General features: G+C 41.2%; 1 protein-coding gene across 1 annotated transcript in view; it reads left to right on the top strand.

The window, feature by feature from the left end:
• Positions 1–1,644: 1,644 nt before the first annotated feature.
• The window catches only part of LOC130917300 (sodium- and chloride-dependent GABA transporter 2-like), a 43,668-nt gene continuing 20,434 nt past the window's right edge, over positions 1,645–24,878 (top strand). Inside the window, exons 1-8 of the mRNA XM_057838553.1 lie at positions 1,645–1,973; positions 12,096–12,286; positions 12,357–12,491; positions 12,693–12,833; positions 21,774–21,849; positions 21,957–22,089; positions 22,186–22,320; positions 22,402–22,505. Of these exons, the coding sequence (XP_057694536.1) occupies positions 1,903–1,973; positions 12,096–12,286; positions 12,357–12,491; positions 12,693–12,833; positions 21,774–21,849; positions 21,957–22,089; positions 22,186–22,320; positions 22,402–22,505 (986 nt within the window). The 5' untranslated portion in view covers positions 1,645–1,902. The remainder of the gene's footprint in view (positions 1,974–12,095; positions 12,287–12,356; positions 12,492–12,692; positions 12,834–21,773; positions 21,850–21,956; positions 22,090–22,185; positions 22,321–22,401; positions 22,506–24,878) is intronic.

Raw genomic sequence — 24,878 nt, forward strand, 5'->3', positions numbered from 1 at the left:
CATATATCGAACATATACAGTATAGTTTGCGTTCCACAATGATGATGACAGCTCGACTCCCGGGAGAGGCCGAGAGAGGCAGGAATTGTGACAGACGGTGGTTCGCCGAGATCGCCGTGATCCAACTACGAACTTGTGAACGGTAGCATTTTTAAATATATGCTATTGGAGCTGGAATTACCGAAGAGGAGAGCGAGATGGACTGCTGTAATTCGACAAGAAATCGGGGCACCAAACGATCACCACAGACTATGTAGTAGTCATTTTATATCTGGTAAGATGCATTTAATATATATTTAGAAGATTTTGGGCTGACAACCACAATTAAGATCATTGTGTGACGTTGGTGATTGGGGTCTATATGGTTGCCTCTTTTTCTTTGGGAGTGGAGTTGTTTTGTTGGTGTTGTTGGCGGTAAGCAGAGTAAAAAGAGGGAGAAAAATACAACTTCAGTGTCTAATTTTTCGCCGCCAAGCAAGCGTTACAAAATTAAAAATGAATGAAAACTAAATACTATTGAATATGTCATCATTATCATTTTAAAAATTTCAGTGACTGGTAAAAATAGATTATGACCGGATTTTTATGACCCTGTCAGTCAAAATGACAGACAACGAAAATGTCTAGCGCAACCTCTGACAGGAATATACAATTTTTCCTAGATTACAGCCTACTGCTGTTCAAACATTTTTACATTACCAAGACTAAAATAACAGTCTGGTAATGGCAATCCTGCGGACAGACTTTTACTGTATTTTCTATACATACAGAAATCAAGTTTTTCTGGATTACGGACTATTACTGTGAAACATTTTTGCATTTCCAAGACTGTAAGTTAACAGTATATAAATGGCAACCCTGCTGCCAGCTCTTTACCATTATTTTACACTGAAATTTTTCACAGTTGCATAAATTTACCTTTAGGGGATTCATTTGTTTGCTAAGGTTAATTCCAGTCAAACATAATGTTGACTGTATAGTGACTTGAATATACAGATTGTGGCCAGGCCTAAAGTCATACATGAGTAACACATTATGGTTTCATTTCGTAGTAATAAGTGTGTAATGCTAATAACCTGAGTTGCCAAAAGGAGCGTAGGTTTCACTACTGCATGAGGAAAGGTTGCATTACTGTTAGGTAAGGCGAGGTACAGTATGAGGCATTTGCAACACGAAGGACATGGGCTTTTGTTTAGTTCGATGGATTATGTGCAATAATGTTTTCAAGAAGACGGTTTTACTTCTGCTAAAGGCTGCGGAAACGTCCGAGTTTGGCTTCCACATTAAACTGGTCAGCCATTGCCGTATCTCATGTGTGTGTCCACAAGAGAGACTGAATTCACTTTGGGCTCATTGGAAACGGGGGGTAAACTGGAAAGTCTCAGACCAAGATTTGCTTAAGGAGAGAGGACAGTGGGCAAGCAAGGTGGAGTTTGTTCTTGCTATCGCTGGCAACATTGTGGCCATTGGCAGCGTATGCAGAGTTCCATACTTGTGCTACAAAAATGACGGTGCACTGTAAAAAATTGCTGTAAATTTACGGCCAATTTTGAACACTAAAATACCGTTTTTGTGTTAAACAGTTTATTACTGTAGTTAGCAATGCATTGTGGGTAGTTAGCAATGCATTGTGGGTTACCAACATTAAAGCAACAAGACAAATGCTGTAAACGGTATGTTAATGTTTCAATTACATGACACTACCGTATTTTTTTGGAAACTGAGTTTTGACTGAAAATTCGGAGCATGGTCAGAAATCTGACATCTTTTACATTGTGGCAATATAGGCTATGTTTTTTTGCCAATTTAAATTAAAATAACTAGACACCGCAAATAATTTGCCATCAAATCCTGGAGGACCTAATTACCCATACTTTGGATGTTGGAGACTCTTCACTTTAGATGACATTTGCTGCTCCTGAGTGCTTGTTCTTCAACTTATATTGGGATTTATGTGTACCAATTTATAAACGGTAAGTTAATTAAGTCTTAATCATATTACCTAAAGTATTTAATATTAAACTAAAGTTAAGAGGATTGCTGGATAGCGATATATAATATTGATGTTTATTCGTCTGGAGTGCCAGTAGAGGGCAGTTTTCTATTCTGAGTGTCTCATATGTATCCAGCAGTGGAGTTACAATACGATAACATTTATTTCTAATTATTTCTCTATTTATATTATTATTTGTTTAATAAATGTATTATGTTTGGTTTGATTATGTTAGTAGTTTTAAATTTTGATGTTGTAAATGTTAGCTAAATGCATTAACGCTAGCTGTAGCGGATGATGTATGGGAATTGAGCCTCAGGCTACAACACAATCACATCGGCGCAAACACCAGACTGGATGTTTTGTTGGCCCATAGCAGGGGTGGCCAACCCTGGTCCTCGAGAGCCGCAATTCAGCTGTGATTGGTCCGCTCAGAACGTTGTTTCCGGTTCAGCACAACAACAAAACCATTTTCAAACATTCGCAAACGACTTCTGTGTCGCCTACGCTTCAACATTTGTATTGACAGCATTTGTTGTTTATATTAATTAGCTGTAGCTGCAAATACACACGTTCCATCTTCATTGCCATTGCTGTCAATGACCGGAGGAAAATTAAAGGAATTTGACAAGAGTCCCCCAAAACCATTCAAAGACAAAGCCACACCAGTCTAGTGGTATGGCGGTGAATTACTGTGGAAACGTCACTGGCTGCAACAAACTCTGTCCCCATGCACACATGAGACCAATGGACCATTTGGAGTAGATTAGACAGGTGCTTTTTTTGCTTCAATTTTTTTTTTTTTTTTACAAACTCTTGCTTCTTCATATTGAAGAACCCATGCGAAGAATGGACAATTATTTTTCACGCGTTGTTATGAATGTACTTAAAAATGAATGAATGTGGTTGGCCGTAGAAGGTTTTTTATTTTTATTTTTTTTTACAAACTTGCAGGTGTGGACGTAATTATTTTTTTCCCCGACGTATTAGGGCAGGACCCTCGGTTTTAGAAAACCCTGCTATGTCTAGACATGGCGGCAGAAGCATAAATCAGCCTTTAGCCTGCTGCCACTCCACTTATCAGGGAATTCATCTTTCAATCACTCCTAATTACCGCCACCTGCAACTTGTTACCAGCTGTGCATTTAAGGCACGGCCTCCCAAAGTCAGTATCAGTTCGTCAACGATTCAGCACACTTCTGCTCTTCGTTTGTCCTTGACCAATCACCGCTTCTGACTCAGCCTGTCCTGCTTGAACCGACTACGCCAGAGTTCCAGCCCAATCAACTTGCTAAGCCTGTCTTGCTTGACCTGACTACACCAGCTCTCCAGCCCGATCAAGCTCCTCAGCCTGCTCTGCTTGACCAGACTATGCCAGCACTCCATTGAGCTCAACCTGTCCTGCTTGACCCGATTACGCCAGATCTCCAGCCTGCTCAGCCTGACCTACGCGACCTGACTGCACCATCTCCTAATTCCTGGCCGTTTTCACTGCCTGCCAACACGATGAAATAAAACCTGTTCTGTTTCGCAACTGACATCAGCATTTTTTTCTGTACTAGACCGAAATATATGCATTCATAGACTGTAAAGTCATTTTCCCAAATAATACCATTAAAACACAGTATATCGTTAAAAACGCAGCATACTGCAGCTCCTCAGTTGCCTGCTCTTTACTGTGAATTCTGGTAATACAGGAATATACAGTTTTACTTGGATTACAGACTACTACTGTTAAACATTTTTACATTAACAAGACTAAAATAACAGTCTGGTAATGGCAATCCTGCTGACAGACCTTTACTGTATTTTCTAGAAATACAGCAATCAACAGTTTTTCTGGATTACGGACTATTACTCTGAAACATTTTTACATTACCAAGACTGTAAAATAACAGTATACAAATGGCAACCCTGCTGCCAGCTCTTTACCATTATTTTACACTGAAATTTTTTACAGTGTGGTAAGTAAATGTGAGGATGAGTTTTTGTTTTAAATGCTATAAAAACTGTATCATAAATGCATGTTTCATATTTAGGTGCTTTCCTGCTGCCATATGTGATATTTGTAGTGATGTGTGGTGTACCGCTCTTCCTTTTGATGACCACACCCAAGAGGGCAGCGTAATATGCTGGAGGTCTGCCCGCTGGCTGAAGGTGTGCAACACTTTGTGATGCCAAGACTGCCATTCTCAAAAACAAAGCATGAAGACTGTACGATGTACAGTGGGGCAAATAAGTATTTAGTCAACCACCAATTGTGCAAGTTCTCCTACTTGAAAAGATTAGAGAGGCCTGTATTTGTCAACATGGGTAAACCTCAACCATGAGAGACATAATGTGGGGAAAAAAACAGAAAAACACACTGTTTGATTTTTAAATAATTTATTTCCAAATTAGAGTGGAAAATAAGTATTTGGTCACCTAAAAACAAGCAAGATTTCTGGCTGTCAAAGAGGCCTAACTTCTTCTAACGAGGTCTAACGAGGCTCCACTCGTTACCTGTATTAATACCAGCTGTTTTAACTCATTATCGGTATAAAAGACACATGTCAACAATCTCAGTCAGTCACACTCCAAACTCCACTATGGCCAAGACCAAAGAGCTGTCGAAGGACACCAGAGACAAAATTGTAGACCTGCGCCAGGCTGGGAAGACTGAATCTTCAATAGACTGTGGGAGCAATTATTAGAAAATGGAAGACATACAAGACCACTGATAATCTCCCTCGATCTGTGGCTCCATGCAAGATCTCACCCCGTAGCGTCAAAATGATAACAAGAACGGTGAGCAAAATCCCAGAACCACACGGGGGGACCTAGTGAATGACCCACAGAAAGCTGGGACCACAGTAACAAAGGCTACTATCAGTAACACAATACGCCGCCAGGGACTCAAATCCTGCACTGCCAGACGTGTCACCCTGCTGAAGCCAGTACACGTCCAGGCCCGTCTGCGGTTCGCTAGAGAGCATTTGGATGATCCAGAAGAGGACTGGGAGAATGTGTTATGGTCAGATGAAACCAAAATAGAACTTTTTGGTAGAAACACAGGTTCTCGTGTTTGGAGGAGAAGAATACTGAATTGCATCCGAAGAACACCAAACCCACTGTGAAGCATGGGGGCGGAAACATCATGCTTTGGTGCTGTTTTTCTGCAAAGGGACCAGCACGACTGATCTGTGTAAAGGAAAGAATGAATGGGGCCATGTATCCAGAGATTTTGAGTGAAAATCTCCTTCCATCATCGAGGGCATTGAAGATGAGACGTGGCTGGGTCTTTTAGCATGACAATGATCCCAAACACACAGCCAGGGCAACAAAGGAGTGGCTTGGTAAGAAGCATTTCAAGGTCCTGGAGTCGCCTAGCCAGTCTCCAGATCGCAACCCCATAGATAATCTGTGAAGGGAGTTGAAAGTCCGTGTTGCCCAACGACAGCCCCAAAACATCACTGCTCTAGAGGAGATCTGCATGGTGGAATGGCCCAAAATACCAGCAGCAGTGTGTGAAAAGCTTGTGAAGAGTTACAGAAAACGTTTGGCCTTCGTTATTGCCAACAAAGGGTACATAACAAAGTATGAAGAAGAAGAAGAAGAGATGAACTTTTGGTATTGACCAAATTTTTATTTTCCATCATGATTTGCAAATAAATTCTTTAAAAATCAAACAATGTGATTTTCTGTTTTTTTTTCTTTTTTTCTCGACATTCTGTCTCTCATGGTTGAGGTTTACCCATGTTGACAATTACAGGCCTCTCTAATATTTTCAAGTGGGAGAACTTGCACAATTTGTGGTTGACTAAATACTTATTTGCCCCACTGTATGTGTGTGTGTGCGTGCGTGTGCGTGTGTGTGTGTGTGTGTGTGTGAGAGAGAGAGAGATTCATCTCTATCAAAGGCTGCATCAAGACTGCATCAGTGATAAATAGTGTAACTAGGTGGCCTCAGACCTCACATAAAACAGCCTTTTATTTTTTTAAACGAAACACAACTCTTTAAAAAGTTTAACCAACCAATGTGCAAACATGTACAAATCTTTACATCCAAATTATTGACCAAAGTGTTTCTCACTATAGTGGCTCGTGGGTCTTGGGTGTTATTACTGTAGTACTTCCTGCTCTACGCTTCCTGTGCAAAAATAAAAGCATGCATCACAAACCAAAAGTCAACATGATTAAAAAAAAAACAAAACGAGACTCTGGTGTCGTAAAGTCGAAATCTTGGAAGTCAGGCAAGTTGTAACCCAGGGACTACCTGTAATACATTTTATTCAACCCATAAAGTGCTATAGTCTGAAGTCTCCTTATCCACTATCTTTCAGTTTTGACCAACTTGTCAAAAATGGTAAGAGTTACAGCTAGGGTTAACACTACAGTGAGGGTTGCAGCTAGGGTTAGGGTTACTGCTAGGTTTAGGGTTACTGGAAGGAACTGTGTTATGGGATGCCAATGGTGGCTATACAAAACCATGCCAATGGCGGTCATTACCTTCTATAAATTGGCGCCCATGTACATCGATGCAAATGACTCCCATGGACATCACTGCCTTGTGGCGATTTCAACAGTTTCAACTTCAAAACTAATTTGCTCTCTCCCAAGGGCGTAGGTTTGGTCTCAACATTGGTAGGGACGATTTGACAGCATAGCCTGCATGGACACGTTTTGATGGGGACGGGACATTAATAAGACCAAACAGATTGGGTGAATGGGGGGTCAGGGCTACATTTCTCAAGAATCTGAACCTAATTAGTTGATGGGCTAAATGATCAATGCAAAATAAATCTGTATTGACTTATACTATGGACCAGCACGTTCAGCAAGTGAAAAGGGATAAACCTAAGTCTGAACACAATGAAAATAATTCACTTAATAATTGTAGGGTCTAGTTTATCCTTACAACATATGGGAAGACAATCTAAATTACCCATATAACTGAACTCATTATATAATGGAAATATGGTGGCTTAAAAGTTTGTGGGGACAATTTGAGCATCCTGAAAAGTTGGTACCGTTATGTCCCTACAGTCCCTATGTAAACCAACGCCCTTGCTCTCTCCTCATGACAAGTTTTGGGGGAAAACTCCACCCAAAATGATTGCAGGATGTGATCTCCAAATTAACGGGAGGGGACCCGATATCAACAGAAAGTGACCCCAAAAGACCTCCAAAATAACAGGAAGTGACCCCAGAGTGCCCCCAAAATCAACAGCAAGTGACCCCCCCAAAAAACAGGAACAGACTCCTAAATGCTCTAAAGTCAACAGGAACTGACTCCAAAACGTGCCAAAATTAACAGGAAGTTACCCGCAGATGTTTAGCAACCAGTATAGCAGGGGTGTCCAAACTTTTTGCAAAGGGGGCCAGATTTGGTCTGGTAAAAATGTGGGGGGCCGACCTTGGCTGACGTCCTTTATGTAGAACAATATATTTAAACAAATTTTAGCAAGCCATTCTGTGCATCACATTTGCTTATTATTTTTTTAATTAATAATTTCAACAATCTCGTAACTAGCCTTTGTGGCGTTCTCTTTTGACTCTCGGGCTCTTGCGAAATACTGCTGTTGTGAAATTAAACTAGCTTCAAGTTTGCTTCAATTTCTCGCTGCGTATCTTCCCTATCATCTTGTCGTACATGTCAGAGTGTCGTTTGGTATTATCGCCTCACATTGAACTTTTTAAAAACAGCTACTGTCTTTGCAAATGAGGCAGACCGAGTTTTTGCGTATTTTAGTGAAGACATAGTCCAATTTCAACCTATCCTTGAAGCGTCTGACGTCGTAGTCAACTTTTTGTTGTTGTTGTTGATTGTCGCCATTTTAGAAAATTGGAAGGGTCACATGAGATAATGTTGTTTAGAGCGCTGCTGCCTTTTAGCGGGTAAATGAGGAGCAGCATTTAGTGTGTAAGCTACTTCGTATGCTGGTAGCAGCACTGATGACCAATTTATTGAGTCTGTGCGGGCCAGACGTAATTGATTTTATGACAGAGGTAGGGGGCCGGATGAAATTTGACCACGGGCCGCATTTGGCCCCCGGGCCGGACTTTGGACATGTCTGTAGTATCGCAAGGCTACCCATGCAATTTCTCCAGAAATGGCATTTTCTAGTTTGTCAATGCAATTATATGATCTTGGTATCAATTTCTTGGCTTTATCTATCTGTGAGGTTTGTTTTCATGTAATCATGTTTTTTGGGTCCCGACTTTCACCTTGGAAGTTTTTTTTCTTCCCTGTTATCTTTGTGATTCTGATGAAGAGAGAGGGCCATGACTTGCCTGGTGTGGAGATTGTTAAAATTTCCATTCGGATTAACTGCTTTCCCGTTTGCTCATTATGGAATTTTAGATGGAAATTGAATATACAGCTTGTTCTGTATCACCCAGTGGGTGTGCGTGTGTGGGGGTGGGGGTGCGCGTGTGTGTGCTACAAAAATGTCAGCGGTAATGCTTTTTGACTAGTTAGGACTGGTTAATGTTTCATTGAGGTCACATCAATGTGGGGAGTTATTTTACAATTCCTCATAAATTTCACTAGAGAGGATTTACAGTGATCCCTCACTACTTCACGTTTCAAACATCGCACCCTCAGTCCATCGCAGATTTTTTTTTTTCAATTAAGAAAAAAAAAATAAAAATGCAGGATTTTATAGAGATATCATATCTGATCACGTACAGCCTCTCACTTTCCCTCCTGAAGCTTTTCTTTCTCACCAGGCAGCTGCAGCATGTTATTTAACTTGTTGAACATTGGCTGTAGTGTGCTATGGCAACTCATTGTGTTGTGTTGTGTGCTGGTCTAAGCAGCATGAGTTGATTAGAGAGGAATCACTCAAGAATTATACTTTGGGGGAAAAAAGGGAAAAACAATGTGTTATATGTATCTCTTTCCAATGCTAAATCTGAATCATTACATAGATCTGGGTGATCCGATGTCTATATATTTCAAATTTCAAGCTATTTGCTTTTTATTAATTTTATGTATAATTTTATTTCCTGTTTCAATTATCTTTGTTTTAACTATCTTTTGATTTAATGTGATTATTATTAGAGATGTCCCGATCGATCGGGATCGGGTCCGATCACGTCATTTTCAAAGCATCGGAATCGGCAAAAAAATATCGGCCATGCCTTTTTTTAACATATATATATTTTTAAATTAAATCGTTTTCTAATTGTATTTAACGTTACAGACATAATATGTTACACATATCCAGAGTCTTTAGTTTAGGCTTAAGGTAGGGTAATCAAATTTATCCCAATAACGGCGGTAATTAATTAAAAAAAAAAAAAAAGTGTCACGTTAAAATATTTAACATAATTAATGCATGCACTGCACGACCCGCTCACGCAATGTCGCGCTCAATCTGTAATGGTGCCGTTTTATCAATATATAGAGAGATAAAAGGCAACGTATAATGAGTAGAGTGAATTTTGGCAGCCTTTGGAGCCTTTTTTAATTGGCTAAAGCCTTACAATCCATCTCCCTACGATTAGAAATATCATGGGAAGCAATGTGGGGAAGCAAGGTAGCAATTGATCTTTTTCTTAACACCTTATGTTATTTCCCAACGCAGAGAAGATATATCAATTGGTAGCACTACGCACAGTCACGGTTCCACTTCCCATCATGCATTTGGGCATAGCCTTCAGTATCATTTACTGAAAGCTCAACAAATACACTAGATGGCAATATTTAGTCACAATATACAAAGTCACAAGTCTTTCTATCCGTGGATCCCTCTTACAGAAAGAATGTTAATAATGTAAATGCCATCTTGAGGATTTATTGTCATAATAAACAAATACAGTACTTATGTACTGTATGTTGAATGTATATATTCGTCCGAGTTTTATTCATTTTTTTTCTTAATGCATTGCCAAAATGTATATGATCGGGAAAAATTATCGGGAATGATTGGAATTGAATCGGGAGCAAAAAAAGCAATCGGATCGGGAAATATCGGGATCGGCAGATACTCAAGCTAAAACGATCGGATCGGGAGCAAAAAAACATGATCGGAACAACCCTAATTATTATGAATCAGAACTTGAAAGAATGAATGAATGAATTTTATCTCTGCTCGTGGATCTTCATGTGATGTAAAGCTCTTTGAATTGCTTTTGTTGAATTGTGCTATACAAATAAATTTGCTTTGCCTTGAACACACCAAAGCGCCCCCCCCCCCCCCCCCACACCATTTTTTTTCAATGTAAATAAGCTACACCTGTATTTCGCAGATTTTGATGATCATGGGGGGGTCCCCAGGTCCCAATTAACGGCGAAAAATATGGGATCACTGTATCAGTATTGCCACAAATCCATTATATCGTGTTCATTATTTAACAGAACAGTTCAAAAATAGAAAAAACAGGACTGCTCGTTGAGACAAAAATGTATTTGATTATTTAGAAGAAATGCCTGGCACTAAGTACAGTGGTACCTCTACATTCAAAGTTAATTTGTTCCACGACCTTGTTTTTCAGAAGAAATGGTCAAATGTCGAGCAGGATTTTCCCATGAAAATACTTTATAATTCCATTAATTCGTTCAACAGCCGGAAACCTACACTAAATCCTTAATAAATGCTGCTGGTACTATTGCAAACAGCAATTACACAGAGCAAAACAAATAAATTATGAATAAAAATCGGTACAATAATATTATAATAGTAATAATACCTGTAATAATGTAAATAATCGGGTTCTAATGTGGCGGATGTATTTTGCGAGGTGTACCTGAAGGCACCGCGTGGCTGACTTGACAGAGCGAGAGAGGGACTTTTTACTTTCACTTTGTTCAGCTGCGGCGGAAAGTAGGCATGTCGTGTTGCACAAGTTCTGAAATAAATGATTCAAAACCTGACGAAGCTGGCTCTTTTTTTGGCGATATTACCACAATCATAATTGTCACCTTAACTTATAAAGACTGGTGAACGGAGGTCGGAGGAGGACCGTCGAGCTCGTAGACATTCTACGGCCGAACTGTCAATCCAGTTGACGGAGCGCGCACAACGCTCATACTTTTTTTATCATCTCCATCATCATTTCAGTGGTAAGCCCCACCTTTTCCTTTTTAAATCACCTGCACTAACATTCTTGGAACCCATGTCTTGCGGGAAAACAAAGAAACTGCAGCGCTGTGAGAAATCGTCGTATTTCGAGCATGTCGTCCGTCGGTTATAGAAACAAATGGCAAATCAAATTTTACGTCGGATGTCGAAAAGATCGTATGTCGAAGCGATCGTATGTCGAGGTACCACTGTAATTGAAACTTAATTAGTATCAGATGGATGGCTTTGTTGGTTGAAGGTTCAATTTGAAACATGCAATTTAAGTAGTGGAAAAACACTCTTAAAACCCTTATTCATTGTTGACATGTTAAAAACTAATTATGTTTACTGAAAGGTGATTCATTTGTTTGAAAAGGTAAAATCCAATCAAACATAATGTTGATTATATGGCGACCGGCACATCGAGACTGTAGTCAGGCATTAATTCATATAGGAGTAGCTCTTATTGTTTACTGCATCATCTATCCTTGAGCGTGTAATGCTAATTGTGACACTCCTATGTAAGCTACTGTTGTCTCGTTTGCAAAAAGAAGTTTCGGTTAAGCAAAGAAGAGAGAGGATATATGCTGCTTGGTTTGTGTACCAGTTGTCAATTTACAACTGCATGAGGAAAGGTTTGCATCCCTTGTAGGTAAGGAGAGGTACAGTTTGTGACATTTGAAACATTAATGGCATGTGCTATTGTTAAATTTTCGACATTATGTGCAGTGATGGAATTTTTCAGAAAACAGTGTAATAAATTGTGTTTTTAAAGAAAATCATGTTTTGATGTGCATAGATTTTTAATAAAGAAAATTTGCTAATTTAAAAAACAGTGGTACCTTGACATACGATCGCATTGACATATGATCCTTTCGACATCCAGAGTAAAATTTCGCTCGTCATTTGTCTCGACATATGACGACATCTTAAAATTTCTCTCCGGAACTGTTAACTTCTCAGCTCATTTTTTATGATGAGAATTTAATTGGGAATTTTGCTTACAAGTAGAACTGATCAGACAGCGCTTTGTCTTGTATTTGTGTGTCTACAAGGGAAGTTACAATCACTTGGAGGTCTTTAAGAATGAGAGGGAAGAATCGTGGAGTAATTTCAGGCCAACATGCGCTTCAGGAGAGAGGACACTGGGGCAGCAAGGTGGAGTTTCTTCTGGCTGTTGCTGGAAATATGGTGGGCCTGGGCAATGTGTGGCGATTTCCGTACTTGTGCTACAAAAACGGCGGCGGTAAGCAAATTTGGGGATCAGTTTTTCTTCCAAAAGTGGAAACACTGTATCACAAAAGTGCAATATTCAGGTGCATTCCTGGTGCCATACCTTGTGTTCGTGGTGACATGTGGTGTTCCACTCTTCCTCTTGGAGACCTCCGTGGGCCAGCACACCCAAGAAGGGAGTGTCACATGCTGGAGGAAGCTGTGTCCACTGGCTGAAGGTGTGCAACATTCTATAGAATACAAGCATGTCTGCCATCAACAAAAGAAAAATATTTATTTCAGATTGGCTTAGTCAGTCCATATGGCAACGGGATGCTGTGTCATTACTTTTATAGAAAGATTCACCAGTCAGAAAGACATGAAACAAATGTATGGGAGGTTTAAATACACAGTACTATATTATATGTGATATGTGTCAGGTATTGGCTACGGGGGACTTCTGATCTTGCTGTATACCTGCATGACCTACATCATGATTCTGTCTTGGGCTCTCTTCTATCTGGTGTTCTCCTTTACTGCAACATTGCCCTGGAGCACCTGTGACAACTATTGGAACACAGGTAAGGTCCAGCTCACTACATGAGTGGCAGTGTTCATTTTTTCAGAAAATGAACCTATATCCCTTGCTTAAAACAAACAAAATACATTATAATAGTCAACGGGTTATGATGTCCTCGACTGACGGTGTTTCAACTATACGACGCCCGTGCCTTGTCCGCCATCTCGTCCCCAGTTAGCGCATCAAAGTGCATAGTGTTGTGCATCATGAATATTTTTGTCTTTTTTGCATTCCTTATTTTCACATTATGGCCCCAAAGAAGAAAGCTGGGTCTTCTAGCAATGCTGGTCCCAACAAAAAAAAAGCAATTCAAAAGTCAAACCGTCGCACGAAAATGCCTTACTCGCAAGATGCCCATCGCCAAAAGCAGTTTTGTGTTGAAACAGACGTTATGTCGCCAAAAGTCAATTCACATGCTTCTTTAGCAATAGCTCTCACAGCCTCCCCACCTCTCCATCCACCTTTCAGCAGTATTGGCAAGTACTGCATCTTATATTTTTATTTTAATTAATCGTAGTGTCTACGGATGACAGCAACTTCATTAGAATTTTCAATGGTTTATTTGCAACGCAAAGCAAGGAACAGGACTACTGTAAGCAATACACGACGCCAACAAAAACAAACCCAAATCAACAGCCTCCAACCCTCCCTCTCTCCAGTCACGCGGTGGGGTTAAGGACAGGATCTATAACGCAACACTCCACACATCAACATTGCAAACTGAAGAATACATGCATTCTGATTTGTTACATTATTATTCATTGATTTTATTTTATAATCTAAAGTATTTTGATGTAAATTTTGACTGTAATGGTACCTTTTACTCGGTTTCTGATGTTATTTTTCATAACTTTGGATGCCATTCTACCAACAATTTGTGTTGAAAGTGCCTAGAATGTAATTTTGTAAAGCATTTCAGTTGGATCTTTTTGGGCTGAGCTGCAAATTTGCGGTTTCTCATGTATAGACCCTACCCACGTGACGTCACAACTCCTTCCTCCTGACTGGTGCCGCCCAATTGTCCGTCAACACATCATGTTTACCTGTTACGGCTACGTACATTCCTCCTATTTACGACGTGTTTTTCTGCTCGTTAACATTAATAATCAAAATGGTGAAGGCGTGTGTGGCGGTCGGTTGCAATAACAGAGAAGATAGACGGAGAAGACGGAGAGACTTGAAGTTCTACCGGATTCCGAGAGACCCGGAGAGAAGAGAGCGAGATGGGCTGCTGCAATTCGACGAGAAAACTGGGCTCCAAACGATTACCACAGATTATGTAGTACTCATTTTATATCTGGTAAGATGCATTTAATATATATTTAGAGGGTTTTGGGCTGACAACCACAATTAAGATCATTGCTAGGCTAATCGCCGACAACATACACGTATGTATGTAGTGAGAGTGCTATCGCTAAACCATATAAACATTAAAAGCCCTAACTCCATTGACAAACGACATGAAATACATTAGACGTGACAGTGGATGTTAGCAATAACAAAAGATTTTGAATTGAAAATTTCGTAACTCACCTTTCCAAGCACAAGATAGATTCCTGCCGAATTTTCGTGGACGAGGACCTGTTTCACCCAACCAGCAACAAAGTATTTATAAGCCTCCAAGCTCTTAAAGTTTTTCAAACTTTCGTGAGAATAGGCTGATTTTGTGTGGACAAGATAGTTGTACATATCAGGGTAGCTAGCAGATGTCAGGCAAATACGGCGGAGACAGCGGGTCGAAAAACATCGATTTAGGCATCAAATATGGATCTGGCGAATGGATAAACTGAAGCTTTTCCACATAACGCCTTTTATGCAACGCATCAAGTGAGTTTACGGCATCCGAAAGCACCGGGTCTTCCATGAAATGCATTATAAATTGCTCGATCAATTGAGACCATTGATAATACAGACACAAAAGGACGGACAAAGGGGCGGAACCATACAGCGAGCACGTGATTTTGTGACGTCGGTGGGTAGGGACTATATGCAGCTGACTGGCGCGAATTTGCATATTCTTTGCTCCAATGGCAACACGTCACTTCCGCTCATTAATATTCATGGCATTAGCTACCGTTGCTAAGCTGGGACAAAGCTAGGACAAGCCACCGTTTGTCCCTAATAGGAAATGAATGGAAATCGTGTACGAAGGAGATGTTTACAGCACTAAACCTACCAATTCTCTCCGAAAATGATGTGCCTGGTGCCAAATTGACTGGCATAGATGTGGAAGAACATAAAAATGTTCAGTTAAAAAGATGGCTTTAGTGTCGAAGGCTGAAAAAGACGAAAAAAACGAGCCGACGTAAGCATAGCTTTAGCTTTTTTTTTTATCGACGCGACTGACAATGACATTCTCCGGTTTCAACAAGCTATCCTTTACCATCAGCCCTGTCTTTCTTATATATCCTCTGGTTGTCCTACGTCCCTTACCGTTCCTGGGGGTAATTTAGTTAGCTTTGTGTAGCGATCGCAAATGCTACTCAGTGACAGCCAACGAACACTTTTAATGTTTTCATTGATAACACATCTTAATCCTATAATTTATTTACACTTCCCCCTTACTAAAGTTTATATATATATATATATATACATATATATATACATATATACAGGGGTGCACATACTTTTTTTGCCCAGGTTCTCAGAGGAGGACCTGGAGATGTGACTTGGTCCTAATTGATCAGGCTCGGGCCGCGTCGGGCTTTAATACCCGCGGGCCGGTCGGGTCGGGCTGGATTTTTTAGGCCCGATCTAACTTCAGCGTCATGTAATGTTAGCATACCATTCACCTATTCAGCTTGTTGTGCTACACTCACCGGCCACTTTATTAGGTAGACCATGCTAGTAACTGGTTGGACCCCCTTTTGCCTTCAGAACTGCCTCAATTCTTCGTGGCATAGATTCAACAAGGTGCTGGAAGCATTCCTCAGAGAGTTTGGTCCATATTGACATGATGGCATCACACAGGTGGTGCAGATTTGTCGGCTGCACATCCATGATGCGAATCTCCCGTTCCACCACATCCCAAAGATGCTCTATTGGATTGAGATCTGGTGACTGTGGAGGCCATTTGAGTACAGAAACCAGTCTGAGATGATTCCAGCTTTATGACATGGCGCATTATTCTGCTGAAAGTAGCCAGCAGAAGTTGGGTATATTGTGGTCATAAAGGCATGGACATGGTCAGCAACAATACTCCGGTAGGCTGTGGCGTTCCAACGATGCTCAATTGGTACCAAGGGGCCCAAAGAGTGCCAAGAAAATATTCCCCACACCATTACACCACCACCACCAGCCTGAACCGTTGATACAAGGCAGGATGGATCCATTCTTTCATGTTGTTGACGCCAAATTCTGACCCTAGCATCCGAATGTCGCAGCAGAAATCGAGACTCATCAGACCAGGCAACGTTTTTCCAATCTTCTATTGTCCAATTTCGATGAGCTTGTGCAAATTGTAGCCTTAGTTTCCTGTTCTTAGCTGAAAGGAGTGGCACCCGGCGTGGTCTTCTGCTGCTGTAGCCCATCTGCCTCAAAGTTCGACGTACTGTGCATTCAGAGATGCTTTTCTGCCTAACTTGGTTGTAACGGGTGGGTATTTCAGTCACTGTTGCCTTTCTACCAGCTCGAACCAGTCTGGCCATTGTCCTCTGACCTCTGGCATCAACAAGGCATTTCCGCCCACAGAACTGCCGCTCACTAGATATCTTTTCTTTTTCGGACCATTCTCTGTAAACCCTAGAGATGGTTGTGCGTGAAAATCCCAGTAGATCAGCAGTTTCTGAAATACTCAGACCAGCCCTTTTGGCACCAACAACCATGCCACGTTCAAAGTCACTCAAATCACCTTTCTTCCACATACTGATGCTCGGTTTGAACTGCAGGAGATTGTCTTAAACCATGTCTAAATGCCTAAATGCACTGAGTTGCTGCCATGTGATTGGCTGATTAGAAATTAAGTGTTAACGAGCAGTTGGACAGGTGTACCTAATAAAGTAGCTTGTAAGTGTATATTATATATAAATAAATAAATAAATATATATATACATATATATATGCACTTGTGAAGAACATAATGTCATGGCTCTCTTGAGTTTCCAGTTATTTCTACAACTCAGATTTTTCTCCGATAGAGTGATTGGAACAGATACTTCTTTGTCACAAAAAACATTCATGAAATTTGGTTCTTTTATGACTTTATTATGGGTTAACAGAAAAAGTGATCAAATCTACTGGGTCAAAAATATACATACATGGATCTGAAAAAGCGAATCATTGACTTGAACAAGTCAGGAAAGTCACTTGGAGCCATTTCAAACCAGCTGCAGGTCCCAAGAGCAACAGTGCAAACAACTGTTTGTAAGTATAAAGTGCATGGCACTGTTTTGTCACTGCCATGATCAGGAAGAAAACGCAAGCTATCACCTGCTGCTGAGAGAAAATTTGTCAGGAGGGTGAAGATTCAACCGAGAATCAACAAAAAGCAGATCTGCCAAGAATTAGAAGCTGCTGGAACACAGGTGTCAGTGTCCACAGTCAAGCGTGTTTTGCATCTCCATGGACTGAGAGGCTGCCGTGCAAGAAGGAAGCCCTTGCTCCAAAAGCGGCACCTTAAGGCTCGACTGAAGTTTGCTGCTGATCACATGGACAAAGATAAGACCTTCTGGAGGAAAGTTCTGTGGTCAGACGAAACAAAAATCGAGCTGTTTGGCCACAATGCCCAGCAATATGTTTGGAGGAGAAAAGGTGAGGCCTTTAACCCCAAGTACACCATGCCTACCGTCAAGCCCGGTGGTGGTAGTATTATGCTGTGGAGCTGTTTTGCTGCCAATGGAACTGGTGCTTTACAGAGAGTAAATGGGATAATGAAGAAGGAGGATTACCTTCAAATTCTTCAAGATAACCTAACGTCATCAGCCCGAAGATTGGGTCTTGGGCACAGTTGGGTGTTCCAACAGGACAATGACCCCAAACACACATCAAAAGTGGTAATGGAATGGCTAAATCAGGCTAGAATTAAGGTTTTCTAATGGCCTTCCCAAAATCCTGACTTAAACCCCATTGGGAACTTGTGGACAATGCTGAAGAAACAAGTCCATGTCAGAAAGCCATCAAATTTAACTGAACTGCACCAATTCTGTCAAGAGGAGTGGTCAAAGATTCAACCAGAAGCTTGTGGATGGCTACCAAAAGCGCCTAATTGAAGTGAAAATGGCCCACGGACATGTTACCAAATATTAGCGCTGCTGTATGTATATTTTTGACCCAGCAGATTTGATCACTTTTTTCTGTTCACCCATAATAAAGTCATAAAAAGAACCAAACTTCATGAATGTTTTTTGTGACAAAGAAGTATCTGTTCCAATCACTCTATCAGAGAAAAATCAGAGTTGTAGAAATAACTGGAAACTCAAGAGAGCCATGACATTATGTTCTTCACAAGTGTATGTAAACTTTTGACCACAATATATATATATATATATATATACACATATATATATATATATACAGTATGAATATCGCTGACTTTGGTACGGGAGGTCGGGGGTTCAAACGCCGGTCAGGGTGATATCCAGGTGGGTCCTGAGGCTAGGCCCTTCATGCTATATGCCTATACCTCAGAATGAGTGGAACAATCAGTGATAGAATCATACCTTGAACACTGACCAGGTTAACAAGGTTCGCATCAGGTGTTGGAGGGCCAGGACAACCTGATGTCAAGTGGGCTACTTGAACAAGACACTGATGGAGCAGGACGGCGAAAAGGGTGTTAATGGAGATAATGCAAAAGGGGGTACATGCAGAGAACGTGTGAAGAATGGTTACTTCGAAATCCCACATCCACACTGACCAAGGAACAACTACTAGCTCAGTGTTCTAATATCCGCAGCAGGAACTTGCTATCACAGTTAGAGATTGTTGAGGCACAATGTGTCTCATCCAAGGTACAAAGATGCTACAGCAAGGGGGATCCAGGACGCTAGGACAAGTGTGGGGTTTCACCATCACCCCCCCCCCCCCCCCCCCCAACATTGAGATTGGGCACCAAGCCCCAAGAGCAGAAGAGAATGAGAGAGCAGCAGACCTGAGAGGGCCGATTATGAAGTCCTGGGGGAACTGAACTACCTCCTACCTGCCAAGGCTGACAAACAAAGTACCATCAGAATCTCTACTAGAGGAGGTAAATACAGCCGTAAACTGAGACGAATCAGCTGATATATGTAGCAGCATCAGTCATCCTAGAGTCACTTGGCTACAAGATAAACAGCCCAAGGAGCCTCCATGGAAACGAAGGCTAGAGGCAAAAATCATGGCAACACGGAGAGAAGTAAATCTCCTAACAGAGCTGAGCAAAGAAACCTAAGAAACAACTGCCCAAGAAATACAGCAAGCTGTCCACAGCTGAGAAACTGGAGATTGCTAGCTAGCCGCCTAAAGAGGTACTACTCTCAGTGGCAGGGTAGCAAGACCACAGCAGACCCACCCAAGGCTGAGACTGAACTATACTGGAAGAGTATCTGGGGTAAAGAGGCGTCTCACAACACTAACACCCAATGGCTGGCAGACCTGCAGTCAGAACATCACAACATCCCAGAACAAGACCCAGTAGTCAGCACGACAGCAGACATCTAGACAAGACTGTCCAAAATGAAGAACTGGACAGCTCCAGGGCCCGACAAGATTCCTGCCTACTGGCTTAAGAAGCTAACTGCACTCCATGAACGCCTAGCAGCACAAAAGAACCAGATGCTGAAGTCGGCGACCCACCCAGAGTGGCTAACCCAAGGTCGGACAGTCCTCATCATGAAGGACCCCCAGAAGGGAACAGTACCTTCCAACTACCGGCCTATCACCTGCCTCAGCACCACATGGAAGCTCCTATCAGGCATCATAGCGGGAACCATGGCGAATGGGAACCATGAGGAAGCAACTAGGAGGTCTGCCACAACCAAATACTTACAGAGGGTGAGGCAGGTCCTCAAGAGTCAGCTGAATGGCAAGAATAAGATCCAGGCCATTAACAGCTATGCCCTACCAGTAATCAGATACCCTGCTGGCATCGTATCCTGGCCACTGGAAGAGATGCAGGCTGCACAGATGCACGGAGGATTTCACCCTAAGTCCAGCATCCTGAGGCTCTACACAAAGCGGAAAGAGGGAGGCCGAGGACTCGTGAGCATCAGAGCCACTATCCAGGAGGAAACTACATCCCTCCTAGAGTACATTATGAAAATGGCCCCAGTGATGACCTGCTCGGTGAATGCCTCAGGCAACAGAAGCCCAGGAGGAGGACCCTGAGGAGATATCATGGAAGGACAAGTCCCTGCATGGTACTACCGACAAATTGAGGGGGTAGCTGACAAGGGAAAAACATACCAGTGGCTGGAAAAGGCCAGACTAAAAGACAGCATCGAAGGCAGCACAAGAACAGGCCCTAAACACAAGATCAGTAGAGGCCGGGATCTATCACACCAGACAGAAATAAAATCATAAAAAATAAAAAGAATAATAAAAAAATAATAATAATAAAAAAAAGAAATAAGACTTCTTTTAACAAATATACTTTGTTTTCACAGATTTCTGTACTATTTCGCATGTTTGTAGTGTTACCGCTGTACTTAATCCTGGTTTTAAACGTTCTGTATCTGGAGTAACTTTTGTACACCACCAAACAACACGCAAATTGACATGGAAATACATGTTAGCGTTAACTTGTAATATCTAAAAAATAACAACAATAAAAGCTAAACAGTACAAAAGGGTTCATGTACTGACCTCTGAAAGACGGACACAGGACTTACCAAAAACACTAGGGACTTTTTCCAATTAAGACGACTTGAACCTACTGCTGGACAACTGAAAGACAAGGAGCAACAAACTATCTCTCTTCCCCTCTCGCTCTAAAAAATAACATGCGCACAGAAGAGGACCTAAAGCGCGACCGCCGGGTCCCTGCCTGTCTCATACACAATTTTATTTTTGAGTCTTTTGAAAGGGGGAAAAAATCTCGCTGAGTAACTGCATCCATCATAACGTTGTGTGCGTCTGTTAAATGTGTCCAGGCGGTAGACGTGTCTTAAATTTAGTTCCGCTATTAGCGGCTGTCATAAAGTTATTAGGGAAAATCATCATTTCTGAACATTTATGAATCATAATGGAATTGTCATGTGTCGAATCTCGATGCATCTTTTGTGCCACACCGCTAATAAATACACTAATATATATATATATATATATATATATATATATATAGTAAGGGTGTAACGGTACATGTAATAGTATTGAACCGTTACGGTACGTGGTGCTCGGTTCGGAAAGGACACGTACCGAAGGAGTTTTTGACGTGATATAACCCTTTCTTTTCGAGGCTGTGAGTCGATCAGGTTACAGTTTTTTTGTGTAGATTTGATTTACTCTGTCTTCTCTACTATAATGAGGACCAACACGGTAGGACAGTATAACCCAGAAACGTCAGCTTTTTTAAGAAAAAAAAATGTTTCATTGAGGCATTTCATTTGTAAAATACATGTTAAAATCTTTGTCATTGGGATTGCTTTTCTCTTTAGCACAGGACTTCTTTTTTCTTCTTTCTTTCAGAAAGAAAGCTGACTAATACGCGGGGTCTGAAAGGCAAATTGTTGTTGGATTATCTTTAAATACCCGCTACTTTTTGAGCAGGATTCTAGCTTTGTATAGGCTAATGTTCCTATTGTTGAAAGCGCAAAAGTGTGTAATAAACAACTAGCACATTTATATTTTGCATTTTGTTTTCTTACTGTACCGAAAATGAACCGAACTGTGACCTCAAAACCAAGGTACGTACCGAACCGAGATTTTTGTGTACCGTTACACCCCTAATATATAGCCTCAAGGAAGGTGCACATTGCTACAACTTAAGGTAGTAACAAAAATGTATGCCTTTTGTCATTCTTGTTAGCTGATTGTGTCATGACTACATTGAGGAATCACACCAACCACACCAAAGGAACCTCTTCAACAATTGAATTCTGGGAGTAAGGAAGATTTTACAGTAAAATATTTGATATTGGAAACATTCTGCATTAAAATAACATTTGAAACATTGTAAGTGACATAATAAATGTCGTTTTACCCTGTCCAGACGTCGAGTGTTGAAAATCTCAGAAGGCATTGAGGAAATTGGCAGCATCAGGTGGGAGGTGCTTTTGTGCCTTCTGACTATGTGGGTCCTATGTTACTTTTGTGTCTGGAAAGGAGTTAAATCAACTGGAAAGGTAAAATCTATCAAACTGGAACCTATATATTCACTATATATGTATAGTATTTAAACCCATTTAAATCACCTGCCTTATGACGCTCCTGTCATCCAGGTGGTGTATTTCACTGCCACATTCCCTTACGTGATGCTGCTCATTCTTTTGATCCGAGGACTCACTCTTCCAGGAGCGAGACAAGGAGTGGAGTTTTATCTTTTGCCTGAGCTGTCGCGACTCAGTGACCCTCAAGTAGGGCTGTTTTGTATCACAATTGTACTCTCATATACGTCCGGCAAATGTACTAAAAAACAGGGGGTGTATTTCTTACAGGTGTGGATGGACGCCGGGTCACAGATTTTTTTCTCATACAGCGTCGGTGTGGGGACACTAGCCGTATTGGGCAGCTACAACACCCAAAACAACAATTGCTACAAGTATGTGATGCATAGAAGCATAGCAACACAATGAAAGCTGACAACTGTTATTGATATATGTAATCAAGTAAAGTATAGTCAAGCCATTGTATCACCTACTGTAAATTGCTGCTGTGTTTATTGTTTTTTTGTTTTTTTTAATTACCAATATGATGACAGTTTGAATTCTGTGGACATCACATTTTTAATTGAACACTGAATGAAGACAAACACAAAAATACTGAAAAAAGAACTTTCCGGCTGTTGATCAACCACTTTGTGAGTCGAAATCCTCCTTTTGCCAGCATATTCCTCAACTTGGCACACAGGTTGATGCCTTTGTCTTCCTCAGAAGTTGATTTGAGACAATCATTGACGTAAAAATTTTTATGAACCACAGTTTACAGTTGATTTACGGGGGCACTCGAAATAGATTGTTGCTCACAGTTGTCTTTTGTAGGTTTTTTTCTTTAGTCTTTATTGACAATGTGTAGCACTGTGGGTTACTGTTTTGAGGACTCTTGGCATTGAAGCTTTTGTTTGCAGCTGCTACTCTTACCATCCTTCAAGCACACAACACACAACCCTTTGTTTCTCAAAAAGTTAATTTTGTCTTTGTGTGACTTGCTCTTGAACTTCTTGCAGACCGTGATGCTGCGTTGCTTCCTGTCACAAAAGGCACATGGTTTGCCACTGGCATCCACTTGGACAGGCTGCGCTTTTAATTCAGTTGGTTTGTCATTTTCCATCGTCGGTGCCACTACGACTGTCGTGAACACTTTCTTCAGTTTGAACGCCACAGTGTTTTGTGATTTTGGTTTCTGCTTGGTGGGATCAGTCTTGTTTGAGTTAATCTCCATTATATTCCCATAAAGCGGATGCAGATTATGATCTACTTTGAGTGCTACTAGTCAATTTTGTTGACGTGGACTTACAATCTGAGGCAATTGTTGGTTACATTTTTCATTTGGTGAAGCACGTTGGCGAGCTTGATCCATCCACTCTTCACATTTCCAAAAGAAGTCATCCATTAAGTTGTTTTTTGGGACAAAACCAATTTTCGTCATCTACAAGCTCCTTCTTAGTCATTAATTTCTTAAAACTTTAATTAATGTCGAAAACCTCTTTTTGCATTACACAAAAGTTTACACGAAGTTCATTTTTTACAATGTCAACATTTGCTTCATCTTCCATTAATTTTTTGATGCGCCATTTCATGCGAGCTAAATTCCCTAGCTTATCTCTGCGTGCCCCTAGCCACTTAGCTTTGAGCTTGCCTACAGCATTCACATCCATTCTTATTGTCAATTTTCCATGAACTTGTTTATCCATTACGAATCAAGACTTCCACAAACAATTCAATAACAATGTCAAATGATACTGCAGCATCGTATTTTAATCTCTTCGCCAAAGCAAAGATAGTTAGCAACTTTTTGCACACGGTGCAACTCACGACTTGTTGCGCCGAAATTGTATCCGCTGAATGGTGGCCAGACTCAATAGCTGGAACAGCGGTGAGTCTGGTGTACCAGGCAATAGGAAAATCTCTGTCGAAAATGAATCAGTTAAATCCTCACAAGAATTTACATATTGAGGATTTTACTAGTACTGTACTATGTATACATTAGGGCTGCATCCACTAAAAACACAGCCGACTAGAATTACAACGCACAGTGCGACCCTATTAGACAATATCTTTACTAATGTCATGAACAAGCGTATCCAGATTATTTTCATGCTAATATCTTGAAGATAACTAATACAGATGTCATTGCAAATAATTTCAATGAATTTTTTGTTACAATCGCTCCTAAGTTAGCGGAGAACATTCCACAGGTACACTACAATAACACGCAGCAAAGGGCTCTGCACTCCATGTTTGCATCCAGTGAAGGACACTAAGATAAGGCATCTGGTTGGGAAATTGAGATACAAAGTTTCGACGGTGGAGTGGAGGAGTTCAAGTATCTTGGGGTCTTGTTCACGGGTGAAAGGTAGGAGGGAGCGGGAGATTGACAGGCAGATCGGTGCAGAGTCTGCAGTGAAGCGGACTCTGCACCGGTCCGTTGTGGTGAAGAAGGAGCTGAGCCAAGAGGCGAAGCTCTCGATTTACCGATCGATCTACGTTCCTACCCTCACCTATGGTCACGAGCTGTGGGTCATGACCGAAAGAACATGATCCAGGATACAAGCGGCCGAAATGAGTTTCCTCCACAGGGTGTCCGGGCTCTCCCTTTGAGATAGGGTGAGAAGCTTGGTCATCCGGGAGGGGCTTGGTGTCGAGCCGCTACTCCTCCGCATTGAGAGGAGCCAGTTGAGGTGGCTCGGGCATCTGGTTCGGATGCCTCCTGGACGCCTCCCTGGAGAGGTGTTCCGGGCATGTCCCACCGGCGG

This window comes from Corythoichthys intestinalis, chromosome 6, assembly GCF_030265065.1.
Source record: "Corythoichthys intestinalis isolate RoL2023-P3 chromosome 6, ASM3026506v1, whole genome shotgun sequence".
In the NCBI taxonomy this organism is placed as follows: Eukaryota; Metazoa; Chordata; class Actinopteri; order Syngnathiformes; family Syngnathidae; genus Corythoichthys; species Corythoichthys intestinalis.